Raw genomic sequence first — 16,671 nt, 5'->3', positions numbered from 1 at the left:
ATCTGGGCAAGTCCTTGCCCTGCCGAGTGCGGATGGTGACGCTGGCCTCAGGGTTGAGAGGCTTCAGGCAGAAGGAGGGCCACACCAGCCTGGCCTGGAGCCCTCAGGGGAATGCTCCCTTCCCAGGAGCCCCAAACTCCTTCCCCATCCCCACCTGGCCGGACAGAGAGCCCAAGGGGATGCTGGCGTCAGGGTGCCTTTATTGTTGAGTTAGGATGTTCTGGGGGCAGCGAGGCTGGGGGCTCAGTGGCCAAACGGCAGCATGTCCAGGGCCCCCGAGGCAGAGGTTTCCAAGGCACTGAGCGGCCCTCATCAGGCGCGAACACGGAGCCGCGGCCAGGCGCTCTGCTCCCCACCGCAGGGCTTGGCACTCGGGGCAGGCCGGGGCGGCAGACCCTCAGTGAAGTGGCCACAGGCCCGGTCAGCTCCTCTTGCGGGACGAGGAGGCTTTCTGCTGGTAGATCTGAGCGGTGAAGGGCCTGTGGGGAGGGGGAGGGGCTCCATCAGCAGGTCTCGGGGGTGATGCCACCGCCCCAGGCCGTGCCCCCCACGGCAGCGTGGACAGGAGGCCCGGGCTGCCGCGTCACCGCCTGCCCGGCCCCCCAGGCCCCACTGGGTCCGCTCTGAGCTTCCTGTCGGCCGCTCGGCCGGTCACACTCCTCGTGTGTGACGGCGGGCCTACTCACTCCTCGTACTGGATGGCGACCATGTAGATGAGGGCCACAACCACAGTCAGCAGCAGGCCGGTGGGGCTGGCGTGCCTGTGGAGAACACACTATCAGCTCCCGCGCCCGGCCTTCTCTCTCTGACCCGATGACCGCCGGCTGACCGCCTGTCCGGTAGGGCTCAGTCCTCCAAGGGGGGCCCACGCTCCCTTTTTTCATGTCCCCAGCCCCCGGCTCAGGACGCAGCAGGGATGAAAAGAACGTCCAGCCTCTCAGACTTGCCCGGGTGGCCAAGCATGTCCTTTTCTGCAGAGGACGATGTTCCGGCAGGGCGGGGGGGGGGGGGGGGGGGGGGGACAAATGCTTTGCCTGCCCTCCAGTGACAGTGTTCTCAGGGTGTTTTCTAGAAACGGGTCCAGGGCCCCCCAACCCCCAGCTGCACGTGGAGGGTCTAGGGGACCCTTCACAGGCTCCCTGCTGGTGACTGCCACACAGAGGAGCCCGGGTGCATCTGCTGTCCAGCTGGTCCCGCTTTTTCCAGTTACCTCTGATCCCAGAGGCTCCACAGGGGCCGGGCTACAGCATCCAGATGGCCGGGAGGAGAGAGGGAAACTAGTTCATGGGGCCACACAGAGCCCGGGAGCCAGCAGGGAACACGGCCCCAGGTGGGCTCTGTGACCCCCGCTCTACCTCCTTCACAGAAGTCCCAGGCTGGGGGCCCCGGGACTTGTGTGCACCGTGCAGAGACCCTCTGCCCTGCCCACTCTCCTCCGCCCAGGGCCTCACCCTGTCTCTTTGTCTGGGTGCTCCAGCAGAGCCTGGAGTGAGCAGAGCCTCCCCACCCATAAGTCAGGCACCCGAGGAGCTGGGGAGGAGGCCCAGGAGGATGGGGCCAGGGGGCAGGGGCCTGCACCCCCCGGGACAGCCCCCACACTGGGCCCTGGAGCGTGAGCCAAGCGGGTACCCCTTCTCCATTACACCCGCATGAAACTTCCCCACTTTCCACGTGCTCTCACACTCTTGACCTTGACACCCTAACAGCCCTGTGTAGAAAGGATCCTCTCCTTCTGCAGACGGGGAGGCTGAGGTCCAGACTGACCCACATGCCTGGCCCCGAGCCTGAGGTGATGGCAGGGCTGGCCCTAGGGAACCGGCTGTGCACCTTGGGGAGTGGGGTGTCCCACTCGGGCTAGGAGGTTGGGAAGGTGGGGGCCCGGAGACAGCAGGAGGCCCCGGTGCCCAGTGCCCCCAGGAATCCTGCTGCCCCGGGGCCCACCAGGGCTCCCCCAGCCGTGGGGGCCCCTGGTGGGAGACAGATGGGCTGCAGGAGGCCTGGAGCAGCCCTGCCGGGTCAGCGTCTGGCAGCCCCAGGCAATGGCGCATCTCTAAGGAGCTCTCAGACGAAAGGAACGGAAAAGGGAGGGAATGTTGGGTGCGCCGGCCCGGCGGGAATCAAGAGGCTGCAGGGTGGGGCCTAGGGAGATGTTCTGTGGCCTGAGGGAATCTAGGGGCATGGAACCTTCCCACTGCCTGAGTCAGGTGAGAGGGGCTGGGCTGGGGCAGGGGGACAGGTCCCTGCCAGACCCACAGGTCCCCCTCTAGCGCCTTGCGCTCAGAGCCCAGGGCTCCGATCTGGGCTGCACCTGAAGGCAGGGGTCGCGAGGAAACATCCCGCTCCCGACACGCCACCATCTGAGACTCGTCCCTTGGTGTCCTGGAACCTTTCTGGTCTCTGGGAGCACCTGCAACATTCTAGGCACGTGGTTTCGAGCGCCCAATAAAAGCAGAACGCTTTCTGCTGAAAAACTGCCCACGGAAGAAGCCCTAACGCAGAAAATGGACAAACAGGAAGTGCTCCGGGGGGGGCGTGGTTTGAGGCCCAGAGCGCACAGCGCCCCCTATGCCTCGCCACCTGGGGCCTCTGGACAGCGTGAAGGTGAAGCATGAGCCCTGGCGGTCACTCAGGACCTGCCGGCCCTAATGTTCCAGGACAGGGTTGGCAGTCTGTGGTGTGTGGGCCAGGAATGATTTGTACATTTTTAAATGGTTAAAAAAGAGAGAGAATAGACTATCTCACGACACATGACAATTCTATGAAATTCAAATTACAGTGTCCAAGAATGAAGCGGTGTTGGTCCCCGACCACAGCCATTCATTTACCTACTGGCTCGCGGCTGCTTTTGAGCATCCGAGCTCTGCCTATGGCCTGGGAGCCCCGCCTCTCCGGCCCTTCAAGAGAAAGTTCGCTAACCCGTGTTCTAGGATGTTGTTTGTTTCCATGGAGAAGAAAGTCCCAAGGAACACCTCGGCTCCACAGATGACAGAAGGCTGGCCCGTCTTCCTCAGGAGGCAGGGAGGGCGGGCAGGAAGGCCCAATACTCACATAATGGCCCAGCCCAGGTAATTGGCCGTGCTGCCCCAGTACATGGGGTTGTCCAGGATGTTGAATGGGAATGTGGTCACTCTTGCCTCCATGAGGATCCCGAAGTAATCGCCTGTGGACAAGTTGGGGCAGGACCGGAGGGTCACAGCCTGGCTGCGCAGTTACTGAGGGAGGCCCCCAGAGTGGGCACCACAGGTCTGCCCTCCAGGAGGCTCCAGCCCAGCCAAGGAGCAGGTTGTACAGCGTACTGGGTCAAGGGACACCCCAAGCAGTGGGTCCACTCGGGTCACCAGCATGCAGACACCTCACAGGGCACAGGGTCCTGATAGGGCTAAGGCACTGAGCCTTCCCACACCCCCATCTGCTCCTTTCCCCCGTGCCTTTGCACATGCTGTTCCCTCTGCTTGGGATGCCTTTCCCTGCTCTCTGTCTAGTGAGCATCTTTCCTCCTTCGGCACTTCTCCCTCAGCTGATGTCACCTCCTGCAAGAGGCCCTTCCCTGCCTGCTACCCAGTGTTTCTGCCCCCAGATCCTCCCTTCTCACCCAGTAGGGGCCTGGGTGAGCTCCTCCCACCCCAGGGATCCAGGGGGCCTGCTCTGCCTCTCCACCCCAGCCGCCCACCACGGCCTGCAGCCAGCCCAGAGCAGCCGGTCGCAGTGGAGAGTGCGACCATCAGACGGCCGACCCCGGACAGGCCTATCCTCCACCCCTCCGAGACACGGTGACGAGGCCTCACGTTGAGGCCGCTCCAAGAGGCACAGGGACACGGTCTCTGGCACTGGCCGGTAGGCAGCCCACACCGCCACGGGCACGGTGCTGTTCATCCGAGGCAGAAGCAGGGCAGCGGCAGGCAGAGGAGTCCGCTGTCTGGGGACAAAGGGTGCGGGGGCACAGGAGCTGCCCGGGGGCTGCGGAAGGCTTTCTTCCCAGGAGGCAGGAAATGGGGCTGCGGGCCTGGAGGCGGATGGCACAGAAACCCGCTTTGGGGCTGACTCACAGGAGGGAAGTGGCCGCTGTGCCCTACATCCAGAGCCCAGCGGCACTTCCCGGCCGTCTCTTCCGGGTGGCGGTGTGCCGCCGGTGACTGCTATTGTCAGGCTCCTTCCCACTGCCCGCCCACCCTGCCTGGCTCCTCTGGGCGATTCGCCTCACACGCCTTGACCAGGTCCTGCCCCGCACGCCATCCGGGGCTCCACCGGCTCCTTCCCAGCTCTGTGCCCACACCTGTGCCAGGCCCGCATGCCACGGGGCTATTCACTCCTGGTCTTCCAGGACCTGGGCTGGACGGGACGGCGGCCCTCCTCCCTCTGTGACGCCTACACCGTGATCCCCACCTCCTCCCTGTCCCCACCTCACTATCCAGCCAGTCCAACCTCCTCATTGCTGGGATGAGATCTTTCCAAGCCCTCCTATGGCCTCCACGTGCCCAGGAGTGAAGCCTCAGGCTCCTGCATGGCCTTAGGGGACACATGTGATGTGGCCCCCACCCGACCTCCAGCCCTCGCCTGACTGCCTCTCCCCCCACCCCCGCCGCCACCACCCCCGCCCCCCACACACACACCCCGGCCAACCTGCCTGCCACTCTGTCCCGGAACTTACTATTTGCTCCCAGGCCTCCTTCCCACTGGCCCAGTGCCCCACCCCCACCTGGCAGACCCAGGAGCTCCCACCTTCTCCTCCCAGGTTCCCACCTGCGTGCCCCTCCCCTAGCACCGGGCACCCTAAAGCTCTGGCCTGAGCACGAGGCGCTAAACCACCTGCGGGCCCCACTGCCACAGGTGCCCAACAGGCCCAGGCCGGGCCTCGGCATAGGCCTCCTGCACACGCCGCTCCCGGAGGTCTCGTCCGCCTGTGAACACAAGCTCCTTCAGAGCTGCAGGCTCCCCGCTGCAGCCCGCAGTACCCCGGGGCCCCAGGCGGCTGTGGATAGAGAGACCCAGGCAAACCAGGAGGGTGCCGGGGACAGCCCTGGGCACTGGAGGAAACTGAGGCCAGGTCTATGAAGTGGGCTGGGGGCTGAGATTGGCGAGGACCCGGGACCCCCCGGATCAGCCCATCAGAGGGGTGGGCACCTCCCACATGCCGGCTGCCTGCTGGGCCCCCTCTGTGGGCCGCCGCCTCCCTTCCGTTCCCGGCCCCAAGACTGCCCTTGCTTTTCCAGCCTCCCCGGCTGCTCTCTTCCTTGGGCTTCCAAGTTGCTAGAAGCTGCTGAGGTCATGAGGACCTCTAGCTAGGCCAGCACTGGGCTCCCGGCCCAAAAGCACCTGAGCCGTAGGCAGTGGGAAATGCAGAGCAGGAACGGCACCCCCTTATGCCACACCCGATCCAGACCTGCACCAGCCCTGGCTTGGGGCCCAAATGCAGCCAGCGGAAATCCCACCTGGCCTGGCGGCCGACCAGCTGGATGAGATAGGAGAGCCCAGCTTCCCAAGCTGACCAGGCAGAGGCCTGGTGGAGGGAAGGCGCCCTGAGCCCCAGAGTTAGTGGCAGAGCAAGAAGGTGGCGAGGTCCTCCCGTGCACCCCACGAAGATGTCACAGAGGGCAGGGAGGTCGGCCACCCAGCCCCTGCTCCCCACTGAGCCCAGGGTACGTCTGCTCGTGCCCCCCAGTCCTCGGGGTCTTACCTAGGAAGGTCCCGGTGAAGCCCAGTGCAAAGAAGCTGGAAAGCACAAACGTGCTGCCTATTCCCAGGAGCGCAAGGCCCACGCGGTAGGCCGTGGGGTTATCCAGGCTTTCCATCTTGGGCTGGCTCAGCATGGCCTGCGTGAAGCTGGGGGGAGAGTCAGGAGATCACTGCCGGGGAGAGGGGCTCCCCTAGCCTTTCCCCCCCCCTCTGTCTCCCAGGTGACCCCCAGAATAGCCAGTCCAGGGGTCTCAGAGCCTGCTGGGGCCAGGCCGGTGACCCAAATGAATGAGGTAGGCTGCAGGTGGCTTGTGGTGCTCCTGGAGAGCACCGTCCTGCCCCTGCAGCCCCCATCCCCCTCCTGCCACCAGAGAAGTGACCAGAATGAGGAGCCTGGGCCCTCCTAAATTTATTTTTTTAAGAAGCCAGAAATCATGACTTGTATGTCAAATACTCTAATTATTAGCAATAGGCAACAATAACTGCTTTAGACTCCCGTGTGACAGCGGGCTCGATTCAGCCCAGAGACCACCAGTTTGCAAACTCTGATTCCTGTCCAGTTAGAACCAGTACTTCAGAGGCAAATGTGGCTCAAATCAGGAAAGATGCATGCCCCTGGCTGTGCCCACGTGCCCTTGCACTTGGCAGAGCGTGCGTGTGGTGGTGGCATCGCACGCCCCTAGAGTGGACACAGTGCCCAGAAGCCTGGGGCACACTTCTGCCCCCTTTGCGGCCTCCACAGTCCCTGGGCAGGGCTGGCTGCATCCCAGGTGGCACCTCAGAGGCCCCTTAATGTCTTCCTTTCACCTCTGAAATGCCCCCACCAAGCTCCTTTTGGGGCCAAGCCATTGGAGGCCTTGTTAAATGGCAAGTGATGAAAACAGGGGGGAAGGGACTGGGCTCGTGGGTTTGGAAGTTCAGGTTCTCCAACTGGCTACTGAAGGTGGGAAGGTATGGTGCAGGCAGGGCAAAGTGACTGGGCTCATGGTAATGCATAGAAGCAAGGTTCAGGGTCTGCCTCACTAGTGGGGAGCTGGCACTGGGGGGGGGCATACTCAAAGGAAAGGATGTGCGTGGGAGCAAGTGCATGCGTGTACCACTAACATATACTTCCCACTCCCCCATGATCATAACACTCAGAACAGTCATGGGGCTCTCCTGCCTCATGCAGGACAACTGCTTGTACTCACTCTTTACTAGGTACCTCTTAGCTGGGCAGCTCACTATCTACCTACCCACCCACACATCCATCCACCTGTCTAGCCTCTATCCATCCACCCTTCCATCCATCCACCTACCCATCCATTAGTCTATCCTCCATCCATCCATCCACCCATCCTTCCATCATCCACCCATCACCCATCCATCAGTCTATCCTCTGTCCATCCATCATTCCATCCATCCGTCCATCCATCCATCCATCCATTCATCCAACTATCCTCTATCTATCCATCCATCTGTCCATCCACCGACCCATCCATTAGTCTATCCTCCATCCATTCATCCTTCCACCCATCCTTCCACCCATCAATCTATCTATCTATCCCTCCATCAACCCATCCATCCACTCACCCATCCATCTACCCATGCATCCATCCATCAGTCTATCCTGTATCTATCCATCCGTCACAAGGTACCTCTGTTTGCAAGTCTCTTTCAAGCAGAACAAATTCACCATCCTCACTCATTCATTCCACTGGGAAACTCAAATTATCATAAAACCATCCTGATTTGAGCTAAAAACCACCCCCTTCGAACTCTCTTCCCCAACTACTTTCAGCTCTTAGAGAACAGAGGCTGCTTCTGCTTCGCTCAAGTATCTCCCAGGCACCTGGCACGTACCAGACAGGACGGGTTATGGTTCACATCAAGTGGAGGAAAAGCAGCACCCGCTACCCACTCCCTCCCCTCCCGCTGCACACAGAGGCCAGCATGGTGACCTGTCAATCAGCGGCACACGTATGTCAAAGCACACCTATACACCGGTCACGCTGCCCACGCCCCCGGCTCTCCACCCACCACCGCCCTCCCTCAGCCTTCCGGCCGCCCAGGCTCAGGGTCACCCCGAAGGTCCAGGCTAAGCCGCTGGGATCGGCTCAGGGTCATGCACACCCTGTTGTTGTCCGTGGTCACCACACCCATGCCCCACCCCTCTCTGCCCTCACCTGACTTTCTGGGAAACCAGCAGCCCTCACCTTCTGGGCAGCCCCGTGACGCAGGCACACCTTCAGCCCTGCAGACCCAGCAGCTGAGGCCATGGAACAGGCAGCTTCCCGCCCAGCCTCCGCACCCTCCCCACCTCTCCTGTGTGTAGGAGGGCGCGGGCTCTGGTAAGGCTGACCGCCCCACCCCGAGTGGGGCTCACCTGCACACCCAGCAGAGACGGAGTATGTACGTAGGTGGGTGGGTGGGTGGGTGGGGGTGATGCTCAGGCCTCTGTGCTCTTGTGGGCTCGAGTGAACCCCCCCACCTGGCCCCTGGCAGGTTTAGCACCTGTTCCTCCCTGCCTGGGGTGCCCCCTGGCCCCCAAACCGAGGGAAATGAGGCAGAGCGGGCACCCCCTGGCCAGCCCAGCATACCCATCTGCCTCGAGTGCTCTGGGGGGGGGGGGCACCTTATGGCAGCCCAATAAAAGAGCCCCTGGCAAAGAGCGGCACCGATTTTCAGACTTGGGTGCCCCGAACCTTGGCTCTTGCCTCTGTAGACGGTGACGGTAACCCCTCATCACCCTGTGTCGAGCTGCAACCGATGGCTGTGCACACTCTGGTGAGCGTGAGACATGCCGGGCTCTGCTATGGGGCTTGCGGACAGTGGGAAGGACAGAGGTGTGAACGCAGGGTGACACCGTGTGATAAAGCACCAGGCGCCACGGGATGGGCGGGCACACCTGACGGGTCTAGGAGAGGCCTCGGCAAGGCTCAAGCTGGGATCCGATGAAGAAACTCATCAGGGGAAGGGCAGAGAGAGAATTCCAGAAAGAGGAACAGCCCAGGCAGAGGCTGGGGGCAGAGCCCAGCACAGGAGCTCGGTGTGAAAGCAGCCTGCGTAAGAGACGCGCCCTGGGGTCGTCTGGAATGTGCTCTGGTGAGTGCGAAGTCACTGGCGGGGAGGAGCAGAGCAGGGGACATCGTCAGCTACTGCAGCAGGAGGGCAAGTACTGGGGGCCCAGGGGGCCGAGGGAGCCCAGCCACCGCCCAGAGGGGACCGACACGGGGTTCCAGAGAATCCGGCCTCGGTTTCAGGCTCCGCGCCGGGCTGGCTCTGGTTCCTCCACCAGAGTTCACTCACATCCTCCAAGAAGCCCGTGAGTCGCCTGGCTCTGAGCGCATGCCGCAAAGGCAGCGATGAAAATGGAAACTTCTCGCTGATGTGCTGGCCTGGAGCAGCTTCCCAGGGGGATGGCCCTGCAGGAGAAGCCATCTGCTTGGAAGCAGATGGAGAGTCCTAACAAAGGGAAGATCTAGGGCCAGTGATGGGCAGAAGGCCCTGAAGCGGCTGGGCAGCTGCCCAAGACTGGACCCGGGCCTCTGTCCACGTGTGGCTCCTTTTCCATGCCTTCTCCAGTGGGAAGAGAGGAAGAGAAGGGGCCAGCGGAAAGCACCTTCCAGGCTCCTTCAGCACCCACTCCCCGCAAAGCTCTGCAGGCCATTCTCTCTGGGGTCAGCAGAGAAAGCGGGCAAGGCCCTTCCCGAGGGTTCTGTGCAGATGCCCTGTGCACTGCCTGGCCCACGGGCTCTCTGGGACCACAGGCGTCAGGTTTCCTGGAAGGGCAGGGCCCGGCCCCAGTCAGGTGATCCGTCGTGTTCTAGATCCTCCATTAAGCCGGGAAGGCACAGTCCATTCCCTATGGAAAATTAATGGAGGGATGAGTGGCTCTATGAGCCATGCTTCATAATAGAATGAAATAACAGGAGGCAATTTCCTTTGGAAATATTCTGCACCGGGGGTGGGAGTGGAGAGACTCATTCATTTGTCTCGGGTTCTATTTTTAAAACCTGGATTGAGCTTTCGGTCACCCGTGTGACTTGAGGATGTCTGTGCTCTGCTCCCCTGAAATCCCGGAACCCAGAGTGGAGGCGGACAGAGGGTGTCGCAGCCCGCTGTGTCCCCACCACACCCCAGGCACCCGGCTCGGCCAAGAGACCGGCCAGTGGCCATGTCTGTCTGCAACTGACCAGCGCTGACAAACTTCTGCCCTTCGAGGATGCCCTCACGTGTTCTCCAGGCGAACCTGAACGGCGATTCACTTCACAGTCTACCTTTCAGGCTTAGGTTAGCGCGCTCCTCAGGGTCCAGCCACGCTGAGCAAAACGATTCATGAACGCTGGCATCTGGTGCGTGGACTTATTTTTTTCCTAATCCACATTAAAATAAACCTACAAGGGGCACCTGGGTGGCTCAGTCGGTTAAGCATCCGACTTTGGCTCAGGTCATGATCTCACGGGGTTCATGGGTTCGAGCCCCGCGTCGGGCTCTGTGCTGACCGCTCAGAGCCTGGAGCCTGCTTCGGATTCTGTGTCTCCCTCTCTCTCTGCCCCTCCCCTGCTCATGCTCTGCCTCTCTCTTTCTCAAAAATAAACATTAAAAAAAAATCTTTAAAAAAAAAAGTAAATAAAATAAAATAAACCTACAAGTGCTAAAGCAAAACAAAACAAAAATGTTCTCCTACGTAACCCCTTGAAAAGTCATCAGGTGTCTAGAATTTAGGGCTATGATGCTGTACTGATCCCGCACATTTGATGAACACATCACCTTTTCAAAGTGTCTCCAGAACCCATCACAGCCAAGAGAGGGTCTGTCTTATCTTACAAATCAGGAAACAGAGCGGTTGGGGGGGTGGGGCAGGGGAGGAGCCCAGGCGACAACCAGCCTCTTAGTGGGCCTCAGGGAGCAGAGGGGTGGGCGGGGGGTTGTGCTGGGAGCAGGGCCCTATTTTTGCCTTATTTTTGCTTTTGCCAGCTGGAGGTCCTCGGCCCCCACTACCTGGGCCTTGACCCCAATATCTGGACCTACCCTGTTGAGATGCAGCGTCCTCGAAATCCAACAGCCAGGCCCCGTGTGCCTCAGAGTAGCCTAACCCAGACTCCCCGGCCCCCCTCCTGGTCAGCAGCCAGTTCTCCAGCTCTCCCACCTGCACTGAGGGGCTTCAGGTCTCTGCTTCCAAAGGTCCCGACACAGGCCCCACCCACAGCTCCCCTGGGCCCAGGCAGGATACGACAGAACTCTAGGCATTCGAGATGAAAGGTGTCTGAGGGGACCCCCTCATTCCCACGTCAGTCACTTGCCCAATCACAGGACTCTGAGTCTGCGTGGACCTCTGGCTCCTCCCCAGCTCTGGCCTCCGTCTCCACCTGCCTCCTGCCCCAGCCTCCTCCTCCTGGAGAACCTCCACTCCATATCCCACGTCTAACCAAGGCCCTTCCCCAGCCTGCAGAGTTAAGGCTGACCCCACCTGCCCCTCCTGTTCCCGCCGCCTAGAACTCCTTTCCACCACGGGGTGGGCAGGCCTCCAAGGGGCTCCCCAGTACCGGCCCGCAGAATTCCTCCCGCTGGGTGTGGGCTGCCCTCCGAACACCAAGGCATCACTTCCTGATGGGGCTAAGTGAGGGCATTTCCAGATGTAATTACAGTTCATTGGAAAGGAGATTACCCTGGTCAAGTGGGGATGTACTGGGGAACCTTTCACAGAGGGCCTGGAGGGCAGAGGGAAGTCCAAGAGACTTTTTCCCGCTGGCCTGGAAGAAGTCAGAGCACCGTGCCGTGGGGAGGACCACATTCCCGGCAGCAGTGGGGACACTAGGAGCCGAGCACCGCGGCCCTACAGCAACAGGGATCTGAGTCCTCCCGCAGCCCGGGAGCCCCAGGGAGGCCCCACCCCATTTTCCAGCCGCACTCTCACGGAACCCTCTGGCAGCCCTCCGCTGCAGTGAACGGTCCCCATCTGCCCCATTTGCTGGCGCCTTTGCGTGGCCACTCGCCCGTCGGGCCTGCCCTGTCCACGTCCTGTGAGCGGTTCCAGCAGGGCCCTGGATTCAGGAATGACTGGCACACAGATGGCAACAGGGACAGAGAGGCACACGTGCTGACACCCACCAATCTGGCCAGTCCGTGCACGCCGTGCACCTGCCCCCGGGGCAACTAGCACACGGAGGGGGAGAAGGCGCCCTGGCCCCGGCGCCAGCCCCGTTTCTGCTGGAGGTGCGCCCCACGCTGCGAGTGGAAGTCACCTGCTCCGCTGTCCCCATACTTTCATGTCCCTGTTGTCACCAGACCTCGGGCAATTCTGAAGGGTCCTGGAATACAGCTCCATTGAGTGACTGATCAATATACCTGAGGCCCTCTGAGGCCCTGTGCACCTGCACATCTGCCGTGAGGCCGCGATCCTGGCGGAAGGTAGGCAATTGTAGTGCCAGCCCCGGGGAGCCCGGGCCCCGCCTGGCTGTCCACACATTGCCACCCTGGCTCCAGGCCACCAGGCTCCCACTGAGACTGGCTGTGCAGGGGATGCAGCCGGCAGGGAGGGGGCTTCACCAGAGGCCCCCCAGCCCGTCAGGCCTCCCTGTCCTTCACAAGCAGGTCAGCGCTAATGGCCTCCAGATAAGGAGTCTACTCATCCTGTCCGAGGCCCCCAGACCACTTCTGGTTGCCCGGCTGGGGCAGGCCGGCTGACGAGGATGCCTGGCCCTCCCCCCTGCCCCCCATCAGCGGCCACGGGGCCCTGACCACCCAGCAGACCCGCTGCTCAGTGGTCTCTTGCCACCCCTGCCCAGGGCTTTGACAGCCACGTGATCTGAGCTCCATTCAGTTGCGTGCACGTGCTGTATGTGCTCTCTGCCCCCCACCCTGCCTCACTGCTGCTCTCCCCCCACCCCCGCCCCGCCCCGACCACGGAAGCTGTGGCTTCCACACAGATAAGAACAGACACATTGGAAATGTCCAGAACAGGCAAATCCATAGGGACGGAAAGCAAATTCAGATTTTCCAGTGCCCTAGGGTGAGGTGGGGGGGAGGGGGCGTGTGTTTCATGGGTACAGGGTTTTCGTTCGGGGTGAAAAAGTTCTGGAATTAGCCAAAAGTGGTTGTGCAACATTACGAGTGTACTAAACGTCACTGAGCTGTATACAGTCTAAAATGGCTAAGTGGCAGGTGTCGTGCTATGTGTATTTTACGACAAAAGAAAAAGAGAACACATCTCGAAGAATCAAATGAAGCCATGTGTGGAAAGGGGTGCTCGGGATAATGTGGGGGGGCTGTCGGCTACGGGCAGGAGCTGGTCTTGCCAGGATTCTCACCAGCCTTTCTGGAAGCCCCACCCACCCGATCACCAAGCTGGCAGAGGGAAGGGCAGTGGGAGAAGGGCCAGAGGGGAAAGAAAGAGCCTGCTGGTGGGGAAGGTGAACAGAAAACAGTCCTGCCTGTGAGCATCCTCTCTCTCCTCCCAGAAACTTTCTGGGGTGGCCAGTCCAACCAAGAGAAAAGTCATGGCCCGAAAGACAGATCCCGGGCCACACCAACACCAGCACCGAGAAGCCAGGGAGAAGGGAGAGCTGAGGAGCTATCATCTATAAGAAGCTGGACACGGCGGGACTTCCTCCCAGCTCTCCCAGGCCCCGGATGCAAGAATAAGCCAGAGAGGTCTTTGCTGGTGTATACACGTCTGAAGGTGGCCCTGTCTGCTTGGTCTCCTAGGAACCCGCAGTGCTGGGCTGGGGGCCTGCAGGAAGGAGGCACCCCTGTCAGGAGACCAGGGACCTGGGGCCTTCTAGCTCTTGCCGGAGAAGTTGCCTGATCCAGGCATCACAGATCCTCCTACTTCCTACTGGCTGCCTAGAATGAAGCGTGAAGGTCTGACCGTCACTGCCCCAGCCCGGGATCCCCTGCTTGGCCACAGCCTCGGCGAGGAGCCGGTCAGTGAGGGACGGGTGACCCCTCCTGGGAGAGGATCAAGGACTCCTTCTCCGTTTCAGACAGGAGACCAACCCGGCCTCAGTGACCTGCTCAAGGCCAGCCCATCGAGAGCAGAGCTGAGGCCCACCCAGGGCACCTGCCCCTCCCCCAGGCTGCTCTGACTCCCACCGTCTCCCAGGGTCCCAGACGTCATCCTCCAGGTGGACCTGGATGTCCAAAGGCGGCAATGGGACTTTCCTTTCATGGAGAGCAGGGGCTGGCAAACCACAGCCTGTGGCCAAATCTGGCCCCGCTGGCTGTGCTTGTAAATAAAGTTTTATTGGAATGCAGTCACACTCAACTCTTTACATGCTGACAGGTTGTCTCCAGTAGTTACAACAGAGACCGCATGGCCCTCAGAGTCAAAAATACTTATAATCTGGCCCTTACGGAAAAACTTTGCTGACACCTGACACGGAAAATCACACAGTTATGGATCTGAGTTAGAAGGGATCTTAGTCACCCACCAGTCCAGGGACTGACAAACTTTTTCACAAAAGGCCAGAAAATAAATATTTTTCAGCTTTGTAGGCCGAGAGGCAAAACCTGGGATACCATGTAGACACTTATAGAACCATTTAAAATGAAGCTGTGTATACAAGTCAACAGCAACAACCTGACTTAAAAATGAGCAAAGGACTTGAATAGACATTTCTCAAAGGAAGATAGACAGATGGCCAATAAGCACGTGAAAAAACGCTCAGGGGACACAGATCAAAACAGTCCACACCCTTAAGGATGGCCATTATCAGGGCGCCTGGGTGGCTCAGTGGGTTAAGCTCAGGTCACCATCTCACGGCTCGTGGGTTCGGGCCCCGCGTGGGGCTCTCTGCTGACAGCTCGGAGCCCAGAGCCTGCTTCGGATTCTGTGTCGTCTTCTCTCTCTGTCCCTCTCCCACTTGTGCTCCTTCTCTCTCAAAAATAAATAAACATTAAAAAAAAAAAAGGGACGGCCGTTATCAAGAAATAATAATAGCAACCACTGGTGAGGGTGTGGAGAGACTAGAAACCTCAAACAAGGCTGGTGGGAAGCTCAAACAGCGAGAAACGGTGTGGCAGTTCCCCAGAAAAGTCAACCGCAGAACTACCGTATGCTCTTCTAGGTATGGAAGAATCAAGGGCAGGGCTGGCCCACGTCCACAGCAGCACGAGTCCGGGAGCCGACAGGTGACAGTGGCCCAAGAGTCCGTGCCCGGATAGATGGGTACACAACACATCGTGTCTGCTTATGAGAGAATATCATTCAGCCTCAAGAAGGAAGGGTAGTCTTTAAAAAAAAGTTGAGAATCCTTTTGTTTTTTATTGGTTTTACTGAGACAGAATTGACATATCCCCTCGCGTGAGGTTAAGGCACACGGCGCGATGACTTCATGTACGCGTGTTATAAAATGATTAGCAAAATAAGGTGGGTTACACCTCCGTCCCCTCACATAGTGGTCGTGTGTGTGTGTGTGTGTGTGTGTGTGTGTGTGCGCACAGAGAGAATTTCTAAGACCTACTCTGTTAGCAACTTTCCAGTATACGAGACGGAATTAAGCATATAGTCCTCATGCTGGGCATTAGATCTCCAGGACTTACTCATCTTCTAACTGAGAGTTTGTCCCCTTGGACCAACATGTCCCCCTACTTCCCCCACTCCCAGGGCCTGGCTCCCACACATCTGCTCTCTGGTTCGATGAGTTGGATGCTTTGAGATCCCACATATGAGCGGAATCAGGCACCGTTAGTCCTTGTGTCTAGCTCGTTTCACTTAGCATTGTGAAGCAGATTCTGACACGTGTTCCAACAGGGACAAACCTTGAGGATGTTGCGCTAAATGAAATAAGCCAGACGCAAAAGAGGAAATACCGTCTGATTCCACCTGCACCTAGAGGAGCTCGTGAGACGTAAAAAGGCAGGTGGCTAGTGGGCTTGGGCCTTTGGGGCACCGTTTGCCAACCCCTGAACTAGTTCGACAACTAGTTGGGAGACAGAACAGAGAGGGTATGGGATTCATTCATTCATCCATTCACTCATTCATTCATTCCGAAGGGTGAGAGTGTCTGCAGGCCCTCTGGGCAAAGGCTCCTCAGGGAAGAAAACAAAGGGAAAAATCAGTTAAGCTGGAGAGTAGCCAACAAGGCTGGACTGCGCCACGATCGGGGCTGCGGAACAAGGAAGGAGCCTGTTCGGGCCGCCCTGCCGGCTGAGTTTTCCGAGTAATTGAGGGAGGAACCCCACAGGAGAGTTAGGCTGGTGGGCAGCACAGGAGGCCCGAACATGCCCAGCAGCCAACGGGGAGTGCGGGTCTCGTAACCGGAGCAGACACGAATTGGCTGTTGCCGCCTGCACAGCTTCTCTGCTGGGAGGGCACCTTCCTCCACACCCCTTCCCCTCCCTCCCCCCCCCGCCCCTTCTCCTCTCTTCCCCCCACCCCTTCCCCTCCCTTCCCCACATCCCTTCCCCTCTCCCTCCCTCTCCCTGCTTCAGCATCCCTCCAAGTGGGAACCCAAAGGGACGTCCGTCTCAGCTGCACAATGAAAGAGGTTAGCGCAGGAGGGCAAAGTAGCCCCTTGCAAATTGAAAACCCGACCCGGTACGTGAATTCACTGCCCGGGCTCTGAACCCCTCCTGGCTCCCTCTTTCCTACCATATCACAGGTGTGGCCTGACCCCACAATCTTCCCCAACCTAACCCCACGGGCCACCCCACCCGAGCCTGTGCCCAGCCAGGCCAGGGACACCGAAGGATCACCGGGGGTGCATGTGCAGGTGACGGAGGCAGGCCCCCCATTTCATAGGAGCCCTGTGGTCACCTGCCGGTCAAGGCAAGAGTGGGCTGTCTGGGCCAGACCCTCTCTCCCCGCCCCCAGCACCCCAGGCAGCCACGTCCCCATGGGTGAGCGCGGTGGGAGGGAAACCCAGACCTCTCTGTAACCCTGGCACTGTGACCACAGCAGAGTGAGTGAGGCCCAGGGGAGAGAAGGAGCGAGCAACTCGTTTACGTGTCTGGTGCACTCCTCAGTGTTCAGGCTGCACTGGAGCCTCGGAGCCGTCCTGTGGCCTCTCTCTC

The 16,671-nt window shown here is 59.9% G+C and overlaps 1 protein-coding gene across 4 annotated transcripts in view; it reads right to left on the bottom strand.

The window, feature by feature from the left end:
* Nucleotides 1-183: 183 nt before the first annotated feature.
* Nucleotides 184-16,671, bottom strand: part of PEMT (phosphatidylethanolamine N-methyltransferase) — an 85,330-nt gene continuing 68,842 nt past the window's right edge. For all 4 annotated transcript variants that reach the window (XM_042965823.1, XM_042965824.1, XM_042965822.1 and 1 more), the window contains exons 4-7: nt 5,675-5,820; nt 3,049-3,160; nt 687-761; nt 184-479 (exon numbers count right to left, since the gene is read on the bottom strand). In XM_042965823.1, the coding sequence (XP_042821757.1) occupies nt 422-479; nt 687-761; nt 3,049-3,160; nt 5,675-5,820 (391 nt within the window). In that variant the 3' untranslated portion in view covers nt 184-421. The remainder of the gene's footprint in view (nt 480-686; nt 762-3,048; nt 3,161-5,674; nt 5,821-16,671) is intronic.

The sequence above is a fragment of the Panthera tigris genome, chromosome E1 (genome assembly GCF_018350195.1).
Source record: "Panthera tigris isolate Pti1 chromosome E1, P.tigris_Pti1_mat1.1, whole genome shotgun sequence".
NCBI classification, from domain to species: Eukaryota; Metazoa; Chordata; class Mammalia; order Carnivora; family Felidae; genus Panthera; species Panthera tigris.
This window is presented reverse-complemented; position numbering and strand designations above follow the sequence as displayed.